The 21,330-nt window shown below is 52.6% G+C and overlaps 1 protein-coding gene across 3 annotated transcripts in view; it reads right to left on the bottom strand.

Moving 5' to 3' along the window:
- Positions 1-11,062, bottom strand: part of LOC141094037 (protein kinase C alpha type) — a 230,604-nt gene extending 219,542 nt beyond the window's left edge. The window contains exons 1-2 of one of the 3 annotated variants that reach the window (XM_073579742.1): positions 10,731-11,062; positions 4,898-4,929 (exon numbers count right to left, since the gene is read on the bottom strand). In XM_073579742.1, coding sequence (XP_073435843.1) covers positions 4,898-4,929; positions 10,731-10,912 — 214 coding nt within the window. In that variant the 5' untranslated portion in view covers positions 10,913-11,062. The remainder of the gene's footprint in view (positions 1-4,897; positions 4,930-10,730) is intronic. The other 2 variants (XM_073579743.1, XM_073579744.1) reach the window with 2 other exon arrangements.
- Positions 11,063-21,330: the final 10,268 nt, after the last annotated feature.

Genomic DNA, 21,330 nt, shown 5'->3' on the forward strand with positions numbered 1-21,330 from the left:
GCGGAGCAGAGCAGAGCGCGGGGCAACAGAGGCGCAGCGGAGCAGAGCGCGGGGCAACAGAGGCGCAGCGGAGCAGAGCGCGGGGCAACAGAGGCGCAGCGGAGCAGAGCGCGGGGCAACAGAGGCGCAGCGGAGCAGAGCGCGGGGCAACAGAGGCGCAGCGGAGCAGAGCGCGGGGCAACAGAGGCGCAGCGGAGCAGAGCGCGGGGCAACAGAGGCGCAGCGGAGCAGAGCGCGGGGCAACAGAGGCGCAGCGGAGCAGAGCAGAGCGCGGGGCAACAGAGGCGCAGCGGAGCGGAGCAGAGCGCGGGGCAACAGAGGCGCAGCGGAGCAGAGCGCGGGGCAACAGAGGCGCAGCGGAGCAGAGCGCGGGGCAACAGAGGCGCAGCGGAGCAGAGCGCGGGGCAACAGAGGCGCAGCGGAGCAGAGCGCGGGGCAACAGAGGCGCAGCGGAGCAGAGCGCGGGGCAACAGAGGCGCAGCGGAGCAGAGCGCGGGGCAACAGAGGCGCAGCGGAGCAGAGCGCGGGGCAACAGAGGCGCAGCGGAGCAGAGCGCGGGGCAACAGAGGCGCAGCGGAGCAGAGCGCGGGGCAACAGAGGCGCAGCGGAGCAGAGCGCGGGGCAACAGAGGCGCAGCGGAGCAGAGCGCGGGGCAACAGAGGCGCAGCGGAGCAGAGCGCGGGGCAACAGAGGCGCAGCGGAGCAGAGCGCGGGGCAACAGAGGCGCAGCGGAGCAGAGCGCGGGGCAACAGAGGCGCAGCGGAGCAGAGCGCGGGGCAACAGAGGCGCAGCGGAGCAGAGCGCGGGGCAACAGAGGCGCAGCGGAGCAGAGCGCGGGGCAACAGAGGCGCAGCGGAGCAGAGCGCGGGGCAACAGAGGCGCAGCGGAGCAGAGCGCGGGGCAACAGAGGCGCAGCGGAGCAGAGCGCGGGGCAACAGAGGCGCAGCGGAGCAGAGCGCGGGGCAACAGAGGCGCAGCGGAGCAGAGCGCGGGGCAACAGAGGCGCAGCGGAGCAGAGCGCGGGGCAACAGAGGCGCAGCGGAGCAGAGCGCGGGGCAACAGAGGCGCAGCGGAGCAGAGCGCGGGGCAACAGAGGCGCAGCGGAGCAGAGCGCGGGGCAACAGAGGCGCAGCGGAGCAGAGCGCGGGGCAACAGAGGCGCAGCGGAGCAGAGCGCGGGGCAACAGAGGCGCAGCGGAGCAGAGCGCGGGGCAACAGAGGCGCAGCGGAGCAGAGCGCGGGGCAACAGAGGCGCAGCGGAGCAGAGCGCGGGGCAACAGAGGCGCAGCGGAGCAGAGCGCGGGGCAACAGAGGCGCAGCGGAGCAGAGCGCGGGGCAACAGAGGCGCAGCGGAGCAGAGCGCGGGGCAACAGAGGCGCAGCGGAGCAGAGCGCGGGGCAACAGAGGCGCAGCGGAGCAGAGCGCAGGGCAACAGAGGCGCAGCGGAGCAGAGCGCAGGGCAACAGAGGCGCAGCGGAGCAGAGCGCGGGGCAACAGGCGCAGCGGAGCAGAGCAGAGCGCAGGGAAACAGAGGCGCAGCGGAGCAGAGCGCAGGGCAACAGAGGCGCAGCGGAGCAGAGCGCAGGGCAACAGAGGCGCAGCGGAGCAGAGCGCAGGGCAACAGAGGCGCAGCGGAGCAGAGCGCAGGGCAACAGAGGCGCAGCGGAGCAGAGCGCAGGGCAACAGAGGCGCAGCGGAGCAGAGCGCAGGGCAACAGAGGCGCAGCGGAGCAGAGCGCAGGGCAACAGAGGCGCAGCGGAGCAGAGCGCAGGGCAACAGAGGCGCAGCGGAGCAGAGCGCAGGGCAACAGAGGCGCAGCAGAGCAGAGCGCAGGGCAACAGAGGCGCAGCAGAGCAGAGCGCAGGGCAACAGAGGCGCAGCAGAGCAGAGCGCAGGGCAACAGAGGCGCAGAGGAGCAGAGCGCAGGGCAACAGAGGCGCAAAGGAGCAGAGCGCAGGGCAACAGAGGCGCAAAGGAGCAGAGCGCAGGGCAACAGAGGCGCAGCAGAGCGCAGGGCAACAGAGGCGCAGCAGAGCGCAGGGCAACAGAGGCGCAGCAGAGCGCAGGGCAACAGAGGCGCAGCAGAGCGCAGGGCAACAGAGGCGCAGCAGAGCGCAGGGCAACAGAGGCGCAGCAGAGCGCAGGGCAACAGAGGCGCAGCAGAGCGCAGGGCAACAGAGGCGCAGCAGAGCGCAGGGCAACAGAGGCGCAGCAGAGCGCAGGGCAACAGAGGCGCAGCAGAGCGCAGGGCAACAGAGGCGCAGCAGAGCGCAGGGCAACAGAGGCGCAGCAGAGCGCAGGGCAACAGAGGCGCAGCAGAGCGCAGGGCAACAGAGGCGCAGCAGAGCGCAGGGCAACAGAGGCGCAGCAGAGCGCAGGGCAACAGAGGCGCAGCAGAGCGCAGGGCAACAGAGGCGCAGCAGAGCGCAGGGCAACAGAGGCGCAGCAGAGCGCAGGGCAACAGAGGCGCAGCAGAGCGCAGGGCAACAGAGGCGCAGCAGAGCGCAGGGCAACAGAGGCGCAGCGCAGCAGAGCGCAGGGCAACAGAGGCGCAGCGCAGCAGGGCAACAGAGGCGCAGCAGAGCGCAGGGCAACAGAGGCGCAGCGCAGCAGGGCAACAGAGGCGCAGCAGAGCGCAGGGCAACAGAGGCGCAGCGCAGCAGAGCGCAGGGCAACAGAGGCGCAGAGCGCAGGGCAACAGAGGCGCAGAGCGCAGGGCAACAGAGGCGCAGCGCAGCAGAGCAACAGAGGCGCAGAGCGCAGGGCAACAGAGGCGCAGAGCGCAGGGCAACAGAGGCGCAGAGCGCAGGGCAACAGAGGCGCAGGGCAACAGAGGCGCAGCGCGCAGGGCAACAGAGGCGCAGCGGAGCAGCGCGCAGGGCAACAGAGGCGCAGCGGAGCAGCGCGCAGGGCAACAGAGGCGCAGCGGAGCAGAGCGCAGGGCAACAGAGGCGCAGCGGAGCAGCGCGCAGGGCAACAGAGGCGCAGCGGAGCAGAGCGCAGGGCAACAGAGGCGCAGCGCAGCAGAGCGCAGGGCAACAGAGGCGCAGCGCAGCAGGGCAACAGAGGCGCAGCAGAGCGCAGGGCAACAGAGGCGCAGCGCAGCAGAGCGCAGGGCAACAGAGGCGCAGCGCAGCAGAGCGCAGGGCAACAGAGGCGCAGAGCGCAGGGCAACAGAGGCGCAGCGCAGCAGAGCAACAGAGGCGCAGAGCGCAGGGCAACAGAGGCGCAGAGCGCAGGGCAACAGAGGCGCAGCGCGCAGGGCAACAGAGGCGCAGCGGAGCAGCGCGCAGGGCAACAGAGGCGCAGCGGAGCAGCGGAGCAGCGCGCAGGGCAACAGAGGCGCAGCGGAGCAGAGCGCAGGGCAACAGAGGCGCAGCGGAGCAGAGCGCAGGGCAACAGAGGCGCAGCGGAGCAGAGCGCAGGGCAACAGAGGCGCAGCGGAGCAGAGCGCAGGGCAACAGAGGCGCAGCGGAGCAGAGCGCAGGGCAACAGAGGCGCAGCGGAGCAGAGCGCAGGGCAACAGAGGCGCAGCGGAGCAGAGCGCAGGGCAACAGAGGCGCAGCGGAGCAGAGCGCAGGGCAACAGAGGCGCAGCGGAGCAGAGAGCATACGGAGCACAGTGCAGGGCAACAGAGCAGAGTGCAGGGCTGCAGAGCGCAGGACAACACAGCAAATCACAGCGAAGAGGAACAGAACTCCCCTTTCTCCCCTCTTCTTCCCGTCTCCCCGTCGTCTCCCTTCTCCTCCTCATATTCTCCCCTCCGTCTAACCTCTTCTTCCCGACTCCCTCTCCTCATCTCCCCTCTTCTCTCCGTCTCAGTTTCCTCTCTTCTACCAGCTTCTCCCCTCTTCTCCCCTCCTCCGCTGCTGACGCCGTGTCCTGTGGAGCCCGTGGGCCGCTGTGTAGAGGACACACTAGGCATTGTCCTAGTATATGAGCGGGTGGATCATGTGTTGCGGCCTCAGGAGAGAGAACAGTAACACCACATTCTGCTCCACCTGCGCTGCAGCGGTTCGTTCGTCGCCCCATCAGCTAGAGACACCGCCGCTCATTAGAAGATCATGAGAGAAGCCGCAGATTACAGGACAATGAGGAGGCAGAAGATCAGAGGTGACAGCCAGGAGCAAATCAGAAACTGCAGACACCCGACCTGGTGTGAACGAGCGCTGAGTAAAGAGCGAAAAAATAAACGCTCAGAGAAATGAAGGGTTCACAGAGATAAGATCAGAGACACGGGGGAGGGCGCCCCCGTCTGTCACCTCCGGGGAGGGCGCCCCCGTCTATCACCTCCGGGGAGGGCGCCCCCGTCTATCACCTCCGGGGAGGGCGCCCCCGTCTATCACCTCCGGGGAGGGCGCCCCCGTCTATCACCTCCGGGGAGGGCGCCCCCGTCTATCACCTCCGGGGAGGGCGCCCCCGTCTATCACCTCCGGGGAGGGCGCCCCCGTCTATCACCTCTGGAGGGGCCCCCATCTATCACCTCTCGGGGGGCCCCCATCTATCACCTCTCGGGGGGCCCCCCATCTATCACCTCTCGGGGGGCCCCCATCCATCACCTCTCGGGGGGCCCCCATCCATCACCTCTAGGGGGGCCCCCCATCTATCACCTCTGGGGGAGCCCCCGTCTATCACCTGCGGGGGGATCCCTCGTCTATCACCTCTGGGGGGGCCCCCCCATCTATCACCTCGGTGACAGGAGCCAGATACCAATGCATTACATAAATGTTGCACCATTGGAAGATCAAATCTACAAAACCCAAAAGCGTCCAGGCTATGCGGAGATATAAAGGGTCGGATCGGGGGGGATGAGCCTGAGACCCCCGAAATTACCAACAATTCACCACTTTCTGGATGGACAAGCAGCAGACGAGGACACGACAGACGGCGTCTCTTACCTTGACACTGGAATCCCTGCTTCCCGAAGCCCCTGAACGAGAAGAGAAGAAACATGACTTATAGAGACCACAGGGGCAAATCAGTGGGCCAAGACCCCACAATATAATCACAGCAGCACTGGGGGGGGGGGGGAGGAAGAAAAAGTGACTGAGAAAAGGGGGAAGAGAGAAGTGAACCCCAACATCAACATCATCCCGTACTCCCAGCGTCACCATCCCCTAGCACTGGAGTTAGGTCACCGTCCCGCACCACCCCAGAGTCAGCGTCACCGTCCCGCACCACCCCAGAGTCAGCGTCACAATCCCGCACCACCCCAGAGTCAGCGTCACCGTCCCGCACCACCCAGAGTCAGCGTCACCGTCCCGCACCACCCAGAGTCAGCGTCACCGTCCCGCACCACCCCAGAGTCAGCGTCACCGTCCCGCACCACCCCAGAGTCAGCGTCACAGTCCCGCACCACCCCAGAGTCAGCGTCACCGTCCCGCACCACCCAGAGTCAGCGTCACCGTCCCGCACCACCCAGAGTCAGCGTCACCGTCCCGCACCACCCAGAGTCAGCGTCACCGTCCCGCACCACCCAGAGTCAGCGTCACCGTCCCGCACCACCCCAGAGTCAGCGTCACCGTCCCGCACCACCCCAGAGTCAGCGTCACCGTCCCGCACCACCCCAGAGTCAGCGTCACCGTCCCGCACCACCCAGAGTCAGCGTCACCGTCCCGCACCACCCAGAGTCAGCGTCACCGTCCCGCACACACCCAGAGTCAGCGTCACCGTCCCGCACACACCCAGAGTCAGCGTCACCGTCCCGCACCACCCAGAGTCAGCGTCACCGTCCCGCACCACCCAGAGTCAGCGTCACCGTCCCGCACCACCCAGAGTCAGCGTCACCGTCCCGCACCACCCAGAGTCAGCGTCACCGTCCCGCACCACCCAGAGTCAGCGTCACCGTCCCGCACCACCCAGAGTCAGCGTCACCGTCCCGCACCACCCAGAGTCAGCGTCACCGTCCCGCACCACCCAGAGTCAGCGTCCCGTAGCCCCCAGGGTCAGCGTCACCGTCCGGTAGCCCTCAGAGTCAGTGTCACCGTCCCGTGGCCCCCAGGGTCAGCATCACCGTCACGCACCACCCAGAGTTCAGCGTCACCGTCACGCACCACCCAGAGTCCGCATCAGTGACCCGTACCCCGAACGTTAGCGACAACGTCCCGTATCCCAAGTGACAGTGTCATTATCCTGTACCATGTAACTGAAAATAGATGAGGGGTGTGCAATGTATAATACATAGGGCAGTCTACAGTATATAGGTGAAGGGTGTGCAGTGTATAATACATAGGGCAGTGTACAGTATATAGGTGTAGGGTGTGCAGTGTATAATACATAGGGCAGTGTACAGTATATAGGTGTAGGGTGTGCAGTGTATAATACATAGGGCAGTGTACAGTATATAGGTGAAGGGTGTGCAGTGTATAATACAGAGGGCAGTGTACAGTATATAGGTGAAGGGTGTGCAGTGTATAATACAGAGGGCAGTGTACAGTATATAGGTATAGGGTGTGCAGTGTATAATACAGAGGGCAGTCTACAGTATATAGGTGTAGGGTGTGCAGTGTATAATACATAGGGCAGTGTACAGTATATAGGTGTAGGGTGTGCAGTGTATAATACATAGGGCAGTGTACAGTATATAGGTGAAGGGTGTGCAGTGTATAATACAGAGGGCAGTGTACAGTATATAGGTGAAGGGTGTGCAGTGTATAATACATAGGGCAGTCTACAGTATATAGGTATAGGGTGTGCAGTGTATAACACATAGGGCAGTGTACAGTATATAGGTGAAGGGTGTGCAGTGTATAATACAGAGGGCAGTCTACAGTATATAGGTGAAGGTTGTGCAGTGTATAACACATAGGGCAGTGTACAGTATATAGGTGTAGGGTGTGCAGTGTATAATACATAGGGCAGTGTACAGTACATAGGTGTAGGGTGTGCAGTGTATAATACATAGGGCAGTGTACAGTATATACGTGTAGGGTGTGCAGTGTATAATACAGAGGGCAGTGTACAGTATATAGGTGAAGGTTGTGCAGTGTTTAATACATAGGGCAGTATATAGGTGTAGGGTGTGCAGTGTATAATACAGAGGGCAGTGTACAGTAAATAGGGGCAGCATACAGGCGATGTGTACAGTATATAGGGGCAGTATACAGGTGATGTGTACAGTATATAGGGGCAGCATACAGGCGATGTGTGCAGTATATAGGGGCAGCATACAGGCGATGTGTGCAGTATATAGGGGCAGCATACAGGCGATGTGTGCAGTATATAGGGGCAGCATACAGGCGATGTGTACAGTATATAGTGGCAGAATACAGGCGATGTGTACAGTATATAGGGGCAGAATACAGGTGATGTGTGCAGTATATAGGGGCAGAATACAGGTGATGTGTGCAGTATATAGTGGCAGCATACAGGTGATGTGTGCAGTATATAGGGGCAGCATACAGGTGATGTGTGCAGTATATAGGGGCAGTATACAGGTGATGTGTGCAGTATATAGGGGCAGCATACAGGTGATGTGTGCAGTATATAGGGGCAGCATACAGGTGATGTGTGCAGTATATAGGGGCAGTATACAGGTGATGTGTACAGTATATAGGGGCAGCATACAGGCGATGTGTACAGTATATAGGGGCAGCATACAGGCGATGTGTACAGTATATAGGGGCAGCATACAAGCGATGTGTACAGTATATAGGGGCAGCATACAGGCGATGTGTACAGTATATAGGGGCAGCATACAGGTGATGTGTACAGTATATATGGGCAGTATACAGGGGCAGTGTACAGGTGATGTGTACAGTATATAGGGGCAGTATACAGGTGATGTGTGCAGTATATAGGGGCAGTATACAGGTGATGTGTACAGTATATAGGGGCAGTATACAGGTGATGTGTACAGTATATAGGGGCAATGTACAAGTGATGTGTACAGTATATAGGGGCAGTATACAGGTGATGTGCACAGTATATAGGGACAATGTACAGGTGATGTGTACAGTATATAGGGGCAGTATACAGGCGATGTGTACAGTATATAGGGGCAGTATACAGGTGATGTGTACAGTATATAGGGGCAGTATACAGGTGATGTGTGCAGTATATAGGGGCAGTATACAGGTGATGTGTGCAGTAGATAGGGGCAGTATACAGGTGATGTGTACAGTATATAGGGGCAGTATACAGGTGATGTGTGCAGTATATAGGGGCAGTATACAGGTGATGTGTGCAGTATATAGGGGCAGTATACAGGTGATGTGTACAGTATATAGGGGCAGTATACAGGTGATGTGTGCAGTATATAGGGGCAGTATACAGGTGATGTGTACAGTATATAGGGGCAGTATACAGGTGATGTGTGCAGTATATAGGGGCAGTATACAGGTGATGTGTACAGTATATAGGGGCAGTATACAGGTGATGTGTGCAGTATATAGGGGCAGTATACAGGTGATGTGTGCAGTATATAGGGGCAGTATACAGGTGATGTGTGCAGTATATAGGGGCAGTATACAGGTGATGTGCGCAGTATATAGGGGAAGTATACAGGTGATGTGTGCAGTATATAGGGGCAGTATACAGGTGATGTGTACAGTATATAGGGGCAGTATACAGGTGATGTGCACAGTATATAGGGGCAGTATACAGGTGATGTGTGCAGTATATAGGGGCAGTATACAGGTGATGTGTGCAGCATATAGGGGCAATGTACAGATGATGTGTGCAGTATATAGGGGCAGTATACAGGTGATGTGTACAGTATATAGGGGCAGTATACAGGTGATGTGTGCAGTATATAGGGGCAGTATACAGGTGATGTGTGCAGCATATAGGGGCAATGTACAGATGATGTGCGCAGTATATAGGGGCAGTATACAGGTGATGTGCACAGTATATAGGGGCAGTATACAGGTGATGTGTGCAGTATATAGGGGCAGTATACAGGTGATGTGTGCAGCATATAGGGGCAATGTACAGATGATGTGTGCAGTATATAGGGGCAGTATACAGGTGATGTGTACAGTATATAGGGGCAGTATACAGGTGATGTGTGCAGTATATAGTGGCAGTATACAGGTGATGTGTGCAGTATATAGTGGCAGTATACAGGTGATGTGTGCAGTATATGGGGGCAGTATACAGGTGATGTGTGCAGTATATAGGGGCAGTATACAGGTGATGTGTACAGTATATGGGGGCAGTATACAGGTGATGTGTGCAGTATATAGGGGCAGTATACAGGTGATGTGTGCAGTATATAGGGGCAGTATACAGGTGATGTGTGCAGTATATAGGGGCAGTATACAGGTGATGTGTGCAGTATATAGGGGCAGTATACAGGTGATGTGTGCAGTATATAGGGGCAGTATACAGGTGATGTGTACAGTATATAGGGGCAGTATACAGGTGATGTGTGCAGTATATAGGGGCAGTATACAGGTGATGTGTGCAGCATATAGGGGCAGTATACAGGTGATGTGTACAGTATATAGGGGCAGTATACAGGTGATGTGCACAGTATATAGGGGCAGTATACAGGTGATGTGTGCAGCATATAGGGGCAGTATACAGGTGATGTGTGCAGTATATAGGGGCAGTATACAGGTGATGTGTACAGTATATAGGGGCAGTATACAGGTGATGTGTGCAGTATATAGGGGCAGTATACAGGTGATGTGTGCAGCATATAGGGGCAATGTACAGATGATGTGTACAGTATATAGGGGCAGTATACAGGTGATGTGTGCAGTATATAGGGGCAGTATACAGGTGATGTGTGCAGTATATAGGGGCAGTATACAGGTGATGTGCACAGTATATAGGGGCAGTATACAGGTGATGTGCGCATTATATAGGGGCAGTATACAGGTGATGTGTGCAGTATATAGGGGCAGTATACAGGTGATGTGTGCAGTATATAGGGGCAGTATACAGGTGATGTGTACAGTATATAGGGGCAGTATACAGGTGATGTGTGCAGTATACAGGGGCAGTATACAGGTGATGTGTGCAGTATATAGGGGCAGTATACAGGTGATGTGTACAGTATATAGGGGCAGTATACAGGTGATGTGTGCAGTATATAGGGGCAGTATACAGGTGATGTGTACAGTATATAGGGGCAGTGTACAGGTGATGTGTACAGTATATAGGGGCAGTATATAGGTGATGTGTACAGTATATAGGGGCAGTATACAGGTGATGTGTGCAGTATATAGGGGCAGTATACAGGTGATGTGTACAGTATATAGGGGCAGTGTACAGGTGATGTGTACAGTATATAGAGGCAGTATACAGGTGATGTGCACAGTATATAGGGGCAGTATACAGGTGATGTGTGCAGTATATAGGGGCAGTATACAGGTGATGTGTGCAGTATATAGGGGCAGTATACAGGTGATGTGTGCAGTATATAGGGGCAGTATACAGGTGATGTGTGCAGTATATAGGGGCAGTATACAGGTGATGTGTGCAGTATATAGGGGCAGTATACAGGTGATGTGTGCAGTATATAGGGGCAGTATACAGGTGATGTGTGCAGTATATAGGGGCAGTATACAGGTGATGTGTGCAGTATATAGGGGCAGTATACAGGTGATGTGTGCAGTATATAGGGGCAGTATACAGGTGATGTGTGCAGTATATAGGGGCAGTATACAGGTGATGTGTGCAGTATATAGGGGCAGTATACAGGTGATGTGCACAGTATATAGGGGCAGTATACAGGTGATGTGCACAGGGGAGGTGCCGGCTGCACACGCCGGGGTCGCTCACCAGATGAAGTCGGTGCAGTGGGAGCAGAATGTCGGCTGCTTGAAGAACCGGGCGATGAATTTGTGGTTCTTCACCTCGTGCACGTTCTTCTGCCGCAGGGCGCCTTTCCGGGCGAAGCGGTTGGCGACTTCGTCAGGGGAGGACGAGGAGATGGATTCCTGCAGCAGGAAGACGTCCGCCATGTCCGGGAGCGCGAGCGGTGTGAGGCGAAAACCGCCGGGAAACCGCAGCCGCTGCGGGAACCTCTGTCTGACTGACACCACGCCCCGCCCACGGCCAGCCAGCTCCGCCCCTGTCCGACGTCACCGGGAGGCGGGGCCTACAAGAGGCGGGAGTGGCTGCCTTCTACCGGCAACACACAAAACTGCGCGACGCCAAAAAAAAAGGAGCGGGAGACACCTGCTGACAGTCACAGGAACTGCTACTATTATATAACTAAGTATTCAAAAGGGAGACACCTGCAGGAGGAGTTCAGGTACTGCACTCACTATATTACTATATGTACAGAGGAGACACCTGCAGGAGGAGATCAGGTACTGCACTCACTATATTACTATATGTACAGAGGAGACACCTGGAGGAGCAGATCAGGTACCGCACTCACTATATTACTATATGTACAGAGGAGACACCTGCAGGAGGAGATCAGGTGCTGCACTCACTATATTACTATATGTATAGAGGAGGCACCTGCAGGAGGAGATCAGGTACTGCACTCACTATATTACTATATGTACAGAGGAGACACCTGCAGGAGCAGATCAGGTACCGCACTCACTATATTACTATATGTATAGAGGAGACACCTGCAGGAGGAGATCAGGTACTGCACTCACTATATTACTATATGTATAGAGGAGACACCTGCAGGAGGAGATCAGGTGCTGCACTCACTATATTACTATATGTATAGAGGAGACACCTGCAGGAGGAGATCAGGTACTGCACTCACTATATTACTATATGTACAGAGGAGACACCTGCAGGAGCAGATCAGGTACCGCACTCACTATATTACTATATGTACAGAGGAGGCACCTGCAGGAGGAGATCAGGTGCTGCACTCATTATATTACTATATGTACAGAGGAGACACCTGCAGGAGGAGATCAGGTACTGCACTCACTATATTACTATATGTACAGAGGAGACACCTGCAGGAGGAGATCAGGTACCGCACTCACTATATTACTATATGTACAGAGGAGACACCTGCAGGAGGAGATCAGGTACTGCACTCACTATATTACTATATGTATAGAGGAGGCACCTGCAGGAGGAGATCAGGTACCGCACTCACTATATTACTATATGTATAGAGGAGGCACCTGCAGGAGGAGATCAGGTACCGCACTCACTATATTACTATATGTACAGAGGAGGCACCTGCAGGAGGAGATCAGGTACTGCACTCACTATATTACTATATGTACAGAGGAGACACCTGCAGGAGCAGATCAGGTACCGCACTCACTATATTACTATATGTACAGAGGAGGCACCTGCAGGAGGAGATCAGGTACCGCACTCACTATATTACTATATGTACAGAGGAGACACCTGCAGGAGGAGATCAGGTACTGCACTCACTATATTACTATATGTATAGAGGAGGCACCTGCAGGAGGAGATCAGGTACCGCACTCACTATATTACTATATGTATAGAGGAGGCACCTGCAGGAGGAGATCAGGTACCGCACTCACTATATTACTATATGTACAGAGGAGGCACCTGCAGGAGGAGATCAGGTGCTGCACTCACTATATTACTATATGTACAGAGGAGACACCTGCAGGAGGAGATCAGGTACCGCACTCACTATATTACTATATGTACGGAGGCGACACCTGCAGGAGGAGATCATGTACCGCACTCACTATATTACTATATGTACAGAGGAGGCACCTGCAGGAGGAGATCATGTACCGCACTCACTATATTACTATATGTGCAGAGGAGACACCTGCAGGAGGAGATCAGGTACTGCACTAACTATATTACTATATGTACAGAGGAGACACCTGCAGGAGCAGATCAGGTGCTGCACTCACTATATTACTATATGTACAGAGGAGACACCTGCAGGAGGAGATCAGGTACTGCACTCACTATATTACTATATGTACAGAGGAGGCACCTGCAGGAGGAGATCAGGTACTGCACTCACTATATTACTATATGTACAGAGGAGACACCTGCAGGAGGAGATCAGGTACTGCACTCACTATATTACTATATGTACAGAGGAGACACCTGCAGGAGGAGATCAGGTGCTGCACTCACTATATTACTATATGTACAGAGGAGGCACCTGCAGGAGGAGATCAGGTACTGCACTCACTATATTACTATATGTACAGAGGAGACACCTGCAGGAGGAGATCAGGTGCCGCACTCACTATATTACTATATGTACAGAGGAGACACCTGCAGGAGGAGATCAGGTACTGCACTCACTATATTACTATATGTACAGAGGAGACACCTGCAGGAGGAGATCAGGTGCTGCACTCACTATATTACTATATGTACAGAGGAGACACCTGCAGGAGCAGATCAGGTACTGCACTCACTATATTACTATATATACAGAGGAGACACCTGCAGGAGGAGATCAGGTACCGCACTCACTATATTACTATATGTATAGAGGAGACACCTGCAGGAGGAGATCAGGTACTGCACTCACTATATTACTATATGTACAGAGGAGACACCTGCAGGAGCAGATCAGGTACTGCACTCACTATATTACTATATGTACAGAGGAGACACCTGCAGGAGGAGATCAGGTGCTGCACTCACTATATTACTATATGTACAGAGGAGGCACCTGCAGGAGGAGATCAGGTACCGCACTCACTATATTACTATATGTACAGAGGAGACACCTGCAGGAGGAGATCAGGTGCTGCACTCACTATATTACTATATGTACAGAGGAGACACCTGCAGGAGCAGATCAGGTACTGCACTCACTATATTACTATATATACAGAGGAGACACCTGCAGGAGGAGATCAGGTACCGCACTCACTATATTACTATATGTACAGAGGAGACACCTGCAGGAGGAGATCAGGTACTGCACTCACTATATTACTATATGTACAGAGGAGACACCTGCAGGAGCAGATCAGGTACTGCACTCACTATATTACTATATGTATAGAGGAGGCACCTGCAGGAGGAGATCAGGTACCGCACTCACTATATTACTATATGTACAGAGGCGACACCTGCAGGAGGAGATCATGTACCGCACTCACTATATTACTATATGTACAGAGGAGACACCTGCAGGAGGAGATCAGGTGCCGCACTCACTATATTACTATATATACAGAGGAGACACCTGCAGGAGGAGATCAGGTACTGCACTCACTATATTACTATATGTACAGAGGAGACACCTGCAGGAGGAGATCAGGTGCCGCACTCACTATATTACTATATATACAGAGGAGACACCTGCAGGAGGAGATCAGGTACCGCACTCACTATATTACTATATGTACAGAGGAGACACCTGCAGGAGGAGATCAGGTACCGCACTCACTATATTACTATATGTACAGAGGAGACACCTGCAGGAGGAGATCATGTACCGCACTCACTATATTACTATATGTACAGAGGAGACACCTGCAGGAGGAGATCAGGTACCGCACTCACTATATTACTATATGTACAGAGGAGGCACCTGCAGGAGGAGATCAGGTACCGCACTCACTATATTACTATATGTACAGAGGCGACACCTGCAGGAGGAGATCATGTACCGCACTCACTATATTACTATATGTACAGAGGAGGCACCTGCAGGAGGAGATCAGGTGCTGCACTAACTATATTACTATATGTACAGAGGAGACACCTGCAGGAGCAGATCAGGTGCTGCACTCACTATATTACTATATGTATAGAGGAGACACCTGCAGGAGGAGATCAGGTGCTGCACTCACTATATTACTATATGTACAGAGCAGGCACCTGCAGGGGGAGATCAGGTACTGCACTCACTATATTACTATATATACAGAAGAGACACCTGCAGGAGGAGATCAGGTACTGCACTCACTATATTACTATATGTACAGAGCAGGCACCTGCAGGGGGAGATCAGGTACCGCACTCACTATATTACTATATGTACAGAGGAGACACCTGCAGGAGGAGATCAGGTACTGCACTCACTATATTACTATATGTACAGAGGAGACACCTGCAGGAGGAGATCAGGTACCGCACTCACTATATTACTATATGTACAGAGGAGACACCTGCAGGAGGAGATCAGGTGCCGCACTCACTATATTACTATATGTACAGAGGAGACACCTGCAGGAGGAGATCAGGTACCGCACTCACTATATTACTATATGTACAGAGGAGACACCTGCAGGAGGAGATCAGGTGCTGCACTCACTATATTACTATATGTACAGAGGAGACACCTGCAGGAGGAGATCAGGTGCCGCACTCACTATATTACTATACGTACAGAGGAGACACCTGCAGGAGGAGATCAGGTACCGCACTCACTATATTACTATATGTACAGAGGCGACACCTGCAGGAGGAGATCATGTACCGCACTCACTATATTACTATATGTATAGAGGAGACACCTGCAAGAGGAGATCAGGTGCTGCACTCACTATATTACTATATGTACAGAGGAGACACCTGCAGGAGGAGATCAGGTGCCGCACTCACTATATTACTATATGTACAGAGGAGACACCTGCAGGAGGAGATCAGGTGCTGCACTCACTATATTACTATATGTACAGAGGAGACACCTGCAGGAGGAGATCAGGTGCCGCACTCACTATATTACTATACGTACAGAGGAGACACCTGCAGGAGGAGATCAGGTACCGCACTCACTATATTACTATATGTACAGAGGCGACACCTGCAGGAGGAGATCATGTACCGCACTCACTATATTACTATATGTATAGAGGAGACACCTGCAGGAGGAGATCAGGTACCGCACTCACTATATTACTATATGTACAGAGGAGACACCTGCAGGAGGAGATCAGGTGCCGCACTCACTATATTACTATATGTACAGAGGAGACACCTGCAGGAGGAGATCAGGTACCGCACTCACTATATTACTATATGTACAGAGGAGACACCTGCAGGAGGAGATCAGGTGCCGCACTCACTATATTACTATATGTACAGAGGAGACACCTGCAGGAGGAGATCAGGTACCGCACTCACTATATTACTATATGTACAGAGGAGACACCTGCAGGAGGAGATCAGGTGCTGCACTCACTATATTACTATATGTACAGAGGAGACACCTGCAGGAGGAGATCAGGTGCTGCACTCACTATATTACTATACGTACAGAGGAGACACCTGCAGGAGGAGATCAGGTACCGCACTCACTATATTACTATATGTACAGAGGCGACACCTGCAGGAGGAGATCATGTACCGCACTCACTATATTACTATATGTACAGAGGAGACACCTGCAGGAGGAGATCAGGTACCGCACTCACTATATTACTATATGTACAGAGGAGACACCTGCAGGAGGAGATCAGGTACCGCACTCACTATATTACTATATGTATAGAGGAGACACCTGCAGGAGGAGATCTGGTACTGCACTCACTATATTACTATATGTACAGAGGAGACACCTGCAGGAGGAGATCAGGTACCGCACTCACTATATTACTATATGTACAGAGGAGACACCTGCAGGAGGAGATCAGGTACCGCACTCACTATATTACTATATGTATAGAGGAGACACCTGCAGGAGCAGATCAGGTACCGCACTCACTATATTACTATATGTACAGAGGAGACACCTGCAGGAGGAGATCAGGTACCGCACTCACTATATTACTATATGTACAGAGGAGACACCTGCAGGAGGAGATCAGGTACCGCACTCACTATATTACTATATGTACAGAGGAGACACCTGCAGGAGGAGATCAGGTACCGCACTCACTATATTACTATATGTACAGAGGAGACACCTGCAGGAGGAGATCAGGTACCGCACACACTATATTACTATATGTACAGAGGAGACACCTGCAGGAGGAGATCATGTACTGCACTCACTATATTACTATATGTATAGAGGAGACACCTGCAGGAGGAGATCAGGTGCCGCACTCACTATATTACTATATGTATAGAGGAGGCACCTGCAGGAGGAGATCAGGTGCTGCACTCACTATATTACTATATGTATAGAGGAGACACCTGCAGGAGGAGATCAGGTGCCGCACTCACTATATTACTATATGTATAGAGGAGGCACCTGCAGGAGGAGATCAGGTGCTGCACTCACTATATTACTATATGTACAGAGGAGACACCTGCAGGGTGAGATCAGGTACTGCACTCACTATATTACTATATGTGCAGAGGCGACACCTGCAGGAGGAGATCATGTACCGCACTCACTGTATTACTATATATACAGAGGAGACACCTGCAGGAGGAGATCATGTACCGCACTCACTATATTACTATATGTATAGAGGAGACACCTGCAGGAGGAGATCAGGTACCGCACTCACTATATTACTATATATACAGAGGAGACACCTGCAGGAGGAGATCAGGTACTGCACTCACTATATTACTATATGTACAGAGGAGACACCTGCAGGAGGAGATCAGGTACTGCACTCACTATATTACTATATGTGCAGAGGAGACACCTGCAGGAGGAGATCAGGTGCTGCACTCACTATATTACTATATATACAGAGGAGACACCTGCAGGAGGAGATCATGTACCGCACTCACTGTATTACTATATATACAGAGGAGACACCTGCAGGAGGAGATCATGTACCGCACTCACTATATTACTATATGTATAGAGGAGACACCTGCAGGAGGAGATCAGGTACCGCACTCACTATATTACTATATATACAGAGGAGACACCTGCAGGAGGAGATCAGGTACCGCACTCACTATATTACTATATATACAGAGGAGGCACCTGCAGGAGGAGATCAGGTGCTGCACTCACTATATTACTATATGTACAGAGGAGACACCTGCAGGAGGAGATCAGGTGCTGCACTCACTGTATTACTATATGTGCAGAGGAGGCACCTGCAGGAGGAGATCAGGTACCGCACTCACTATATTACTATATGTGCAGAGGAGACACCTGCAGGAGGAGATCAGGTGCTGCACTCACTATATTACTATATATACAGAGGAGACACCTGCAGTAGGAGATCAGGTACCGCACTCACTGTATTACTATATGTGCAGAGGAGGCACCTGCAGGAGGAGATCAGGTACCGCACTCACTATATTACTATATGTGCAGAGGAGACACCTGCAGGAGGAGATCATGTACTGCACTCACTATATTACTATATGTACAGAGGAGACACCTGCAGGAGGAGATCAGGTGCTGCACTCACTGTATTACTATATGTGCAGAGGAGGCACCTGCAGGAGGAGATCAGGTACCGCACTCACTATATTACTATATGTACAGAGGAGACACCTGCAGGAGGAGATCAGGTACCGCACTCACTATATTACTATATGTACAGAGGAGACACCTGCAGGAGGAGATCTGGTACCGCACTCACTGTATTACTATATGTACAGAGGAGACACCTGCAGGGGGAGATCAGGTGCTGCACTCACTATATTACTATATGTACAGAGGAGACACCTGCAGGAGGAGATCAGGTACCGCACTCACTATATTACTATATGTACAGAGGAGACACCTGCAGGAGGAGATCTGGTACCGCACTCACTGTATTACTATATGTACAGAGGAGACACCTGCAGGAGGAGATCAGGTGCTGCACTCACTATATTACTATATGTACAGAGGAGACACCTGCAGGAGGAGATCATGTACTGCACTCACTATATTACTATATGTACAGAGGAGACACCTGCAGGAGGAGATCAGGTACTGCACTCACTATATTACTATATGTACAGAGGAGACACCTGCAGGAGGAGATCAGGTGCCGCACTCACTGTATTACTATATGTACAGAGGAGACACCTGCAGGAGGAGATCAGGTACTGCACTCACTATATTACTATATGCACAGAGGAGGCACCTGCAGGAGGAGATCAGGTACTGCACTCACTATATTACTATATGTACAGAGGAGGCACCTGCAGGAGGAGATCAGGCACCGCACTCACTATATTACTATATGTACAGAGGAGACACCTGCAGGAGGAGATCATGTACCGCACTCACTGTATTACTATATGTACAGAGGAGACACCTGCAGGAGGAGATCAGGTACTGCACTCACTATATTACTATATGTACAGAGGAGACACCTGCAGGAGGAGATCAGGTGCCGCACTCACTGTATTACTATATGTACAGAAGAGACACCTGCAGGAGGAGATCAGGTACTGCACTCACTATATTACTATATGTACAGAGGAGACACCTGCAGGAGGAGATCAGGTACTGCACTCACTATATTACTATATGTACAGAGGAGGCACCTGCAGGAGGAGATCAGGTGCCGCACTCACTGTATTACTATATGTACAGAAGAGACACCTGCAGGAGGAGATCAGGTACTGCACTCACTATATTACTATATGTACAGAGGAGACACCTGCAGGAGGAGATCAGGTACTGCACTCACTATATTACTATATGTACAGAGGAGGCACCTGCAGGAGGAGATCAGGTGCCGCACTCACTGTATTACTATATGTACAGAGGAGACACCTGCAGGAGGAGATCAGGCACCGCACTCACTATATTACTATATGTACAGAGGAGGCACCTGCAGGGTGAGATCAGGTGCCGCACTCACTATATTACTATATGTACAGAGGAGACACCTGCAGGAGGAGATCAGGTGCCGCACTCACTATATTACTACATGTACAGAGGAGACACCTGCAGGAGGAGATCAGGTGCTGCACTCACTGTATTACTATATGTACAGAGGAGACACCTGCAGGAGGAGATCTGGTACCGCACTCACTATATTACTATATGTACAGAGGAGACACCTGCAGGAGGAGATCAGGCACCGCACTCACTATATTACTATATGTAAAGAGGAGACACCTGCAGGAGGAGATCAGGTACTGCACTCACTATATTACTATATGTACAGAGGAGACACCTGCAGGAGGAGATCAGGCACCGCACTCACTATATTACTATATGTACAGAGGAGGCACCTGCAGGGTGAGATCAGGTACCGCACTCACTGTATTACTATATGTACAGAGGAGACACCTGCAGGAGGAGATCAGGTGCCGCACTCACTATATTACTACATGTACAGAGGAGACACCTGCAGGAGGAGATCAGGTGCTGCACTCACTGTATTACTATATGTACAGAGGAGACACCTGCAGGAGGAGATCTGGTACCGCACTCACTATATTACTATATGTACAGAGGAGACACCTGCAGGAGGAGATCAGGCACCGCACTCACTATATTACTATATGTAAAGAGGAGACACCTGCAGGAGGAGATCAGGTACCGCACTCACTATATTACTATATGTACAGAGGAGACACCTGCAGGAGGAGATCAGGTACTGCACTCACTATATTACTATATGTACAGAGGAGGCACCTGCAGGAGGAGATCAGGCACCGCACTCACTATATTACTATATGTACAGAGGAGACACCTGCAGGAGGAGATCAGGTACCGCACTCACTATATTACTATATGTACAGAGGAGAAACCTGCAGGAGGAGATCAGGCACCGCACTCACTATATTACTATATGTACAGAGGAGACACCTGCAGGAGGAGATCAGGTACTGCACTCACTATATTACTATATGTACAGAGGAGGCACCTGCAGGAGGAGATCAGGCACCGCACTCACTATATTACTATATGTACAGAGGAGACACCTGCAGGAGGAGATCATGTACCGCACTCACTGTATTACTATATGTACAGAGGAGACACCTGCAGGAGGAGATCAGGCACCGCACTCACTATATTACTATATGTACAGAGGAGACACCTGCAGGAGGAGATCATGTACCGCACTCACTATATTACTATATGTACAGAGGAGACACCTGCAGGAGGAGATCAGGCACCGCACTCACTATATTACTATATGTACAGAGGAGACACCTGCAGGAGGAGATCATGTACTGCACTCACTATATTACTATATGTACAGAGGAGACACCTGCAGGAGGAGATCAGGTACTGCACTCACTATATTACTATATGTACAGAGGAGGCACCTGCAGGAGGAGATCAGGTACTGCACTCACTATATTACTATATGTACAGAGGAGACACCTGCAGGAGGAGATCATGTACTGCACTCACTATATTACTATATGTACAGAGGAGACACCTGCAGGAGGAGATCAGGTACTGCACTCACTATATTACTATATGTACAGAGGAGGCACCTGCAGGAGGAGATCAGGTGCCGCACTCACTATATTACTATATGTACAGAGGAGACACCTGCAGGAGGAGATCATGTACTGCACTCACTATATTACTATATGTACAGAGGAGACACCTGCAGGAGGAGATCAGGTACTGCACTCACTATATTACTATATGTACAGA

Source organism: Dendrobates tinctorius, unplaced genomic scaffold (genome assembly GCF_039654945.1).
Source record: "Dendrobates tinctorius isolate UK_male_01 unplaced genomic scaffold, ASM3965494v1 ptg000063l, whole genome shotgun sequence".
Taxonomy (NCBI): domain Eukaryota; kingdom Metazoa; phylum Chordata; class Amphibia; order Anura; family Dendrobatidae; genus Dendrobates; species Dendrobates tinctorius.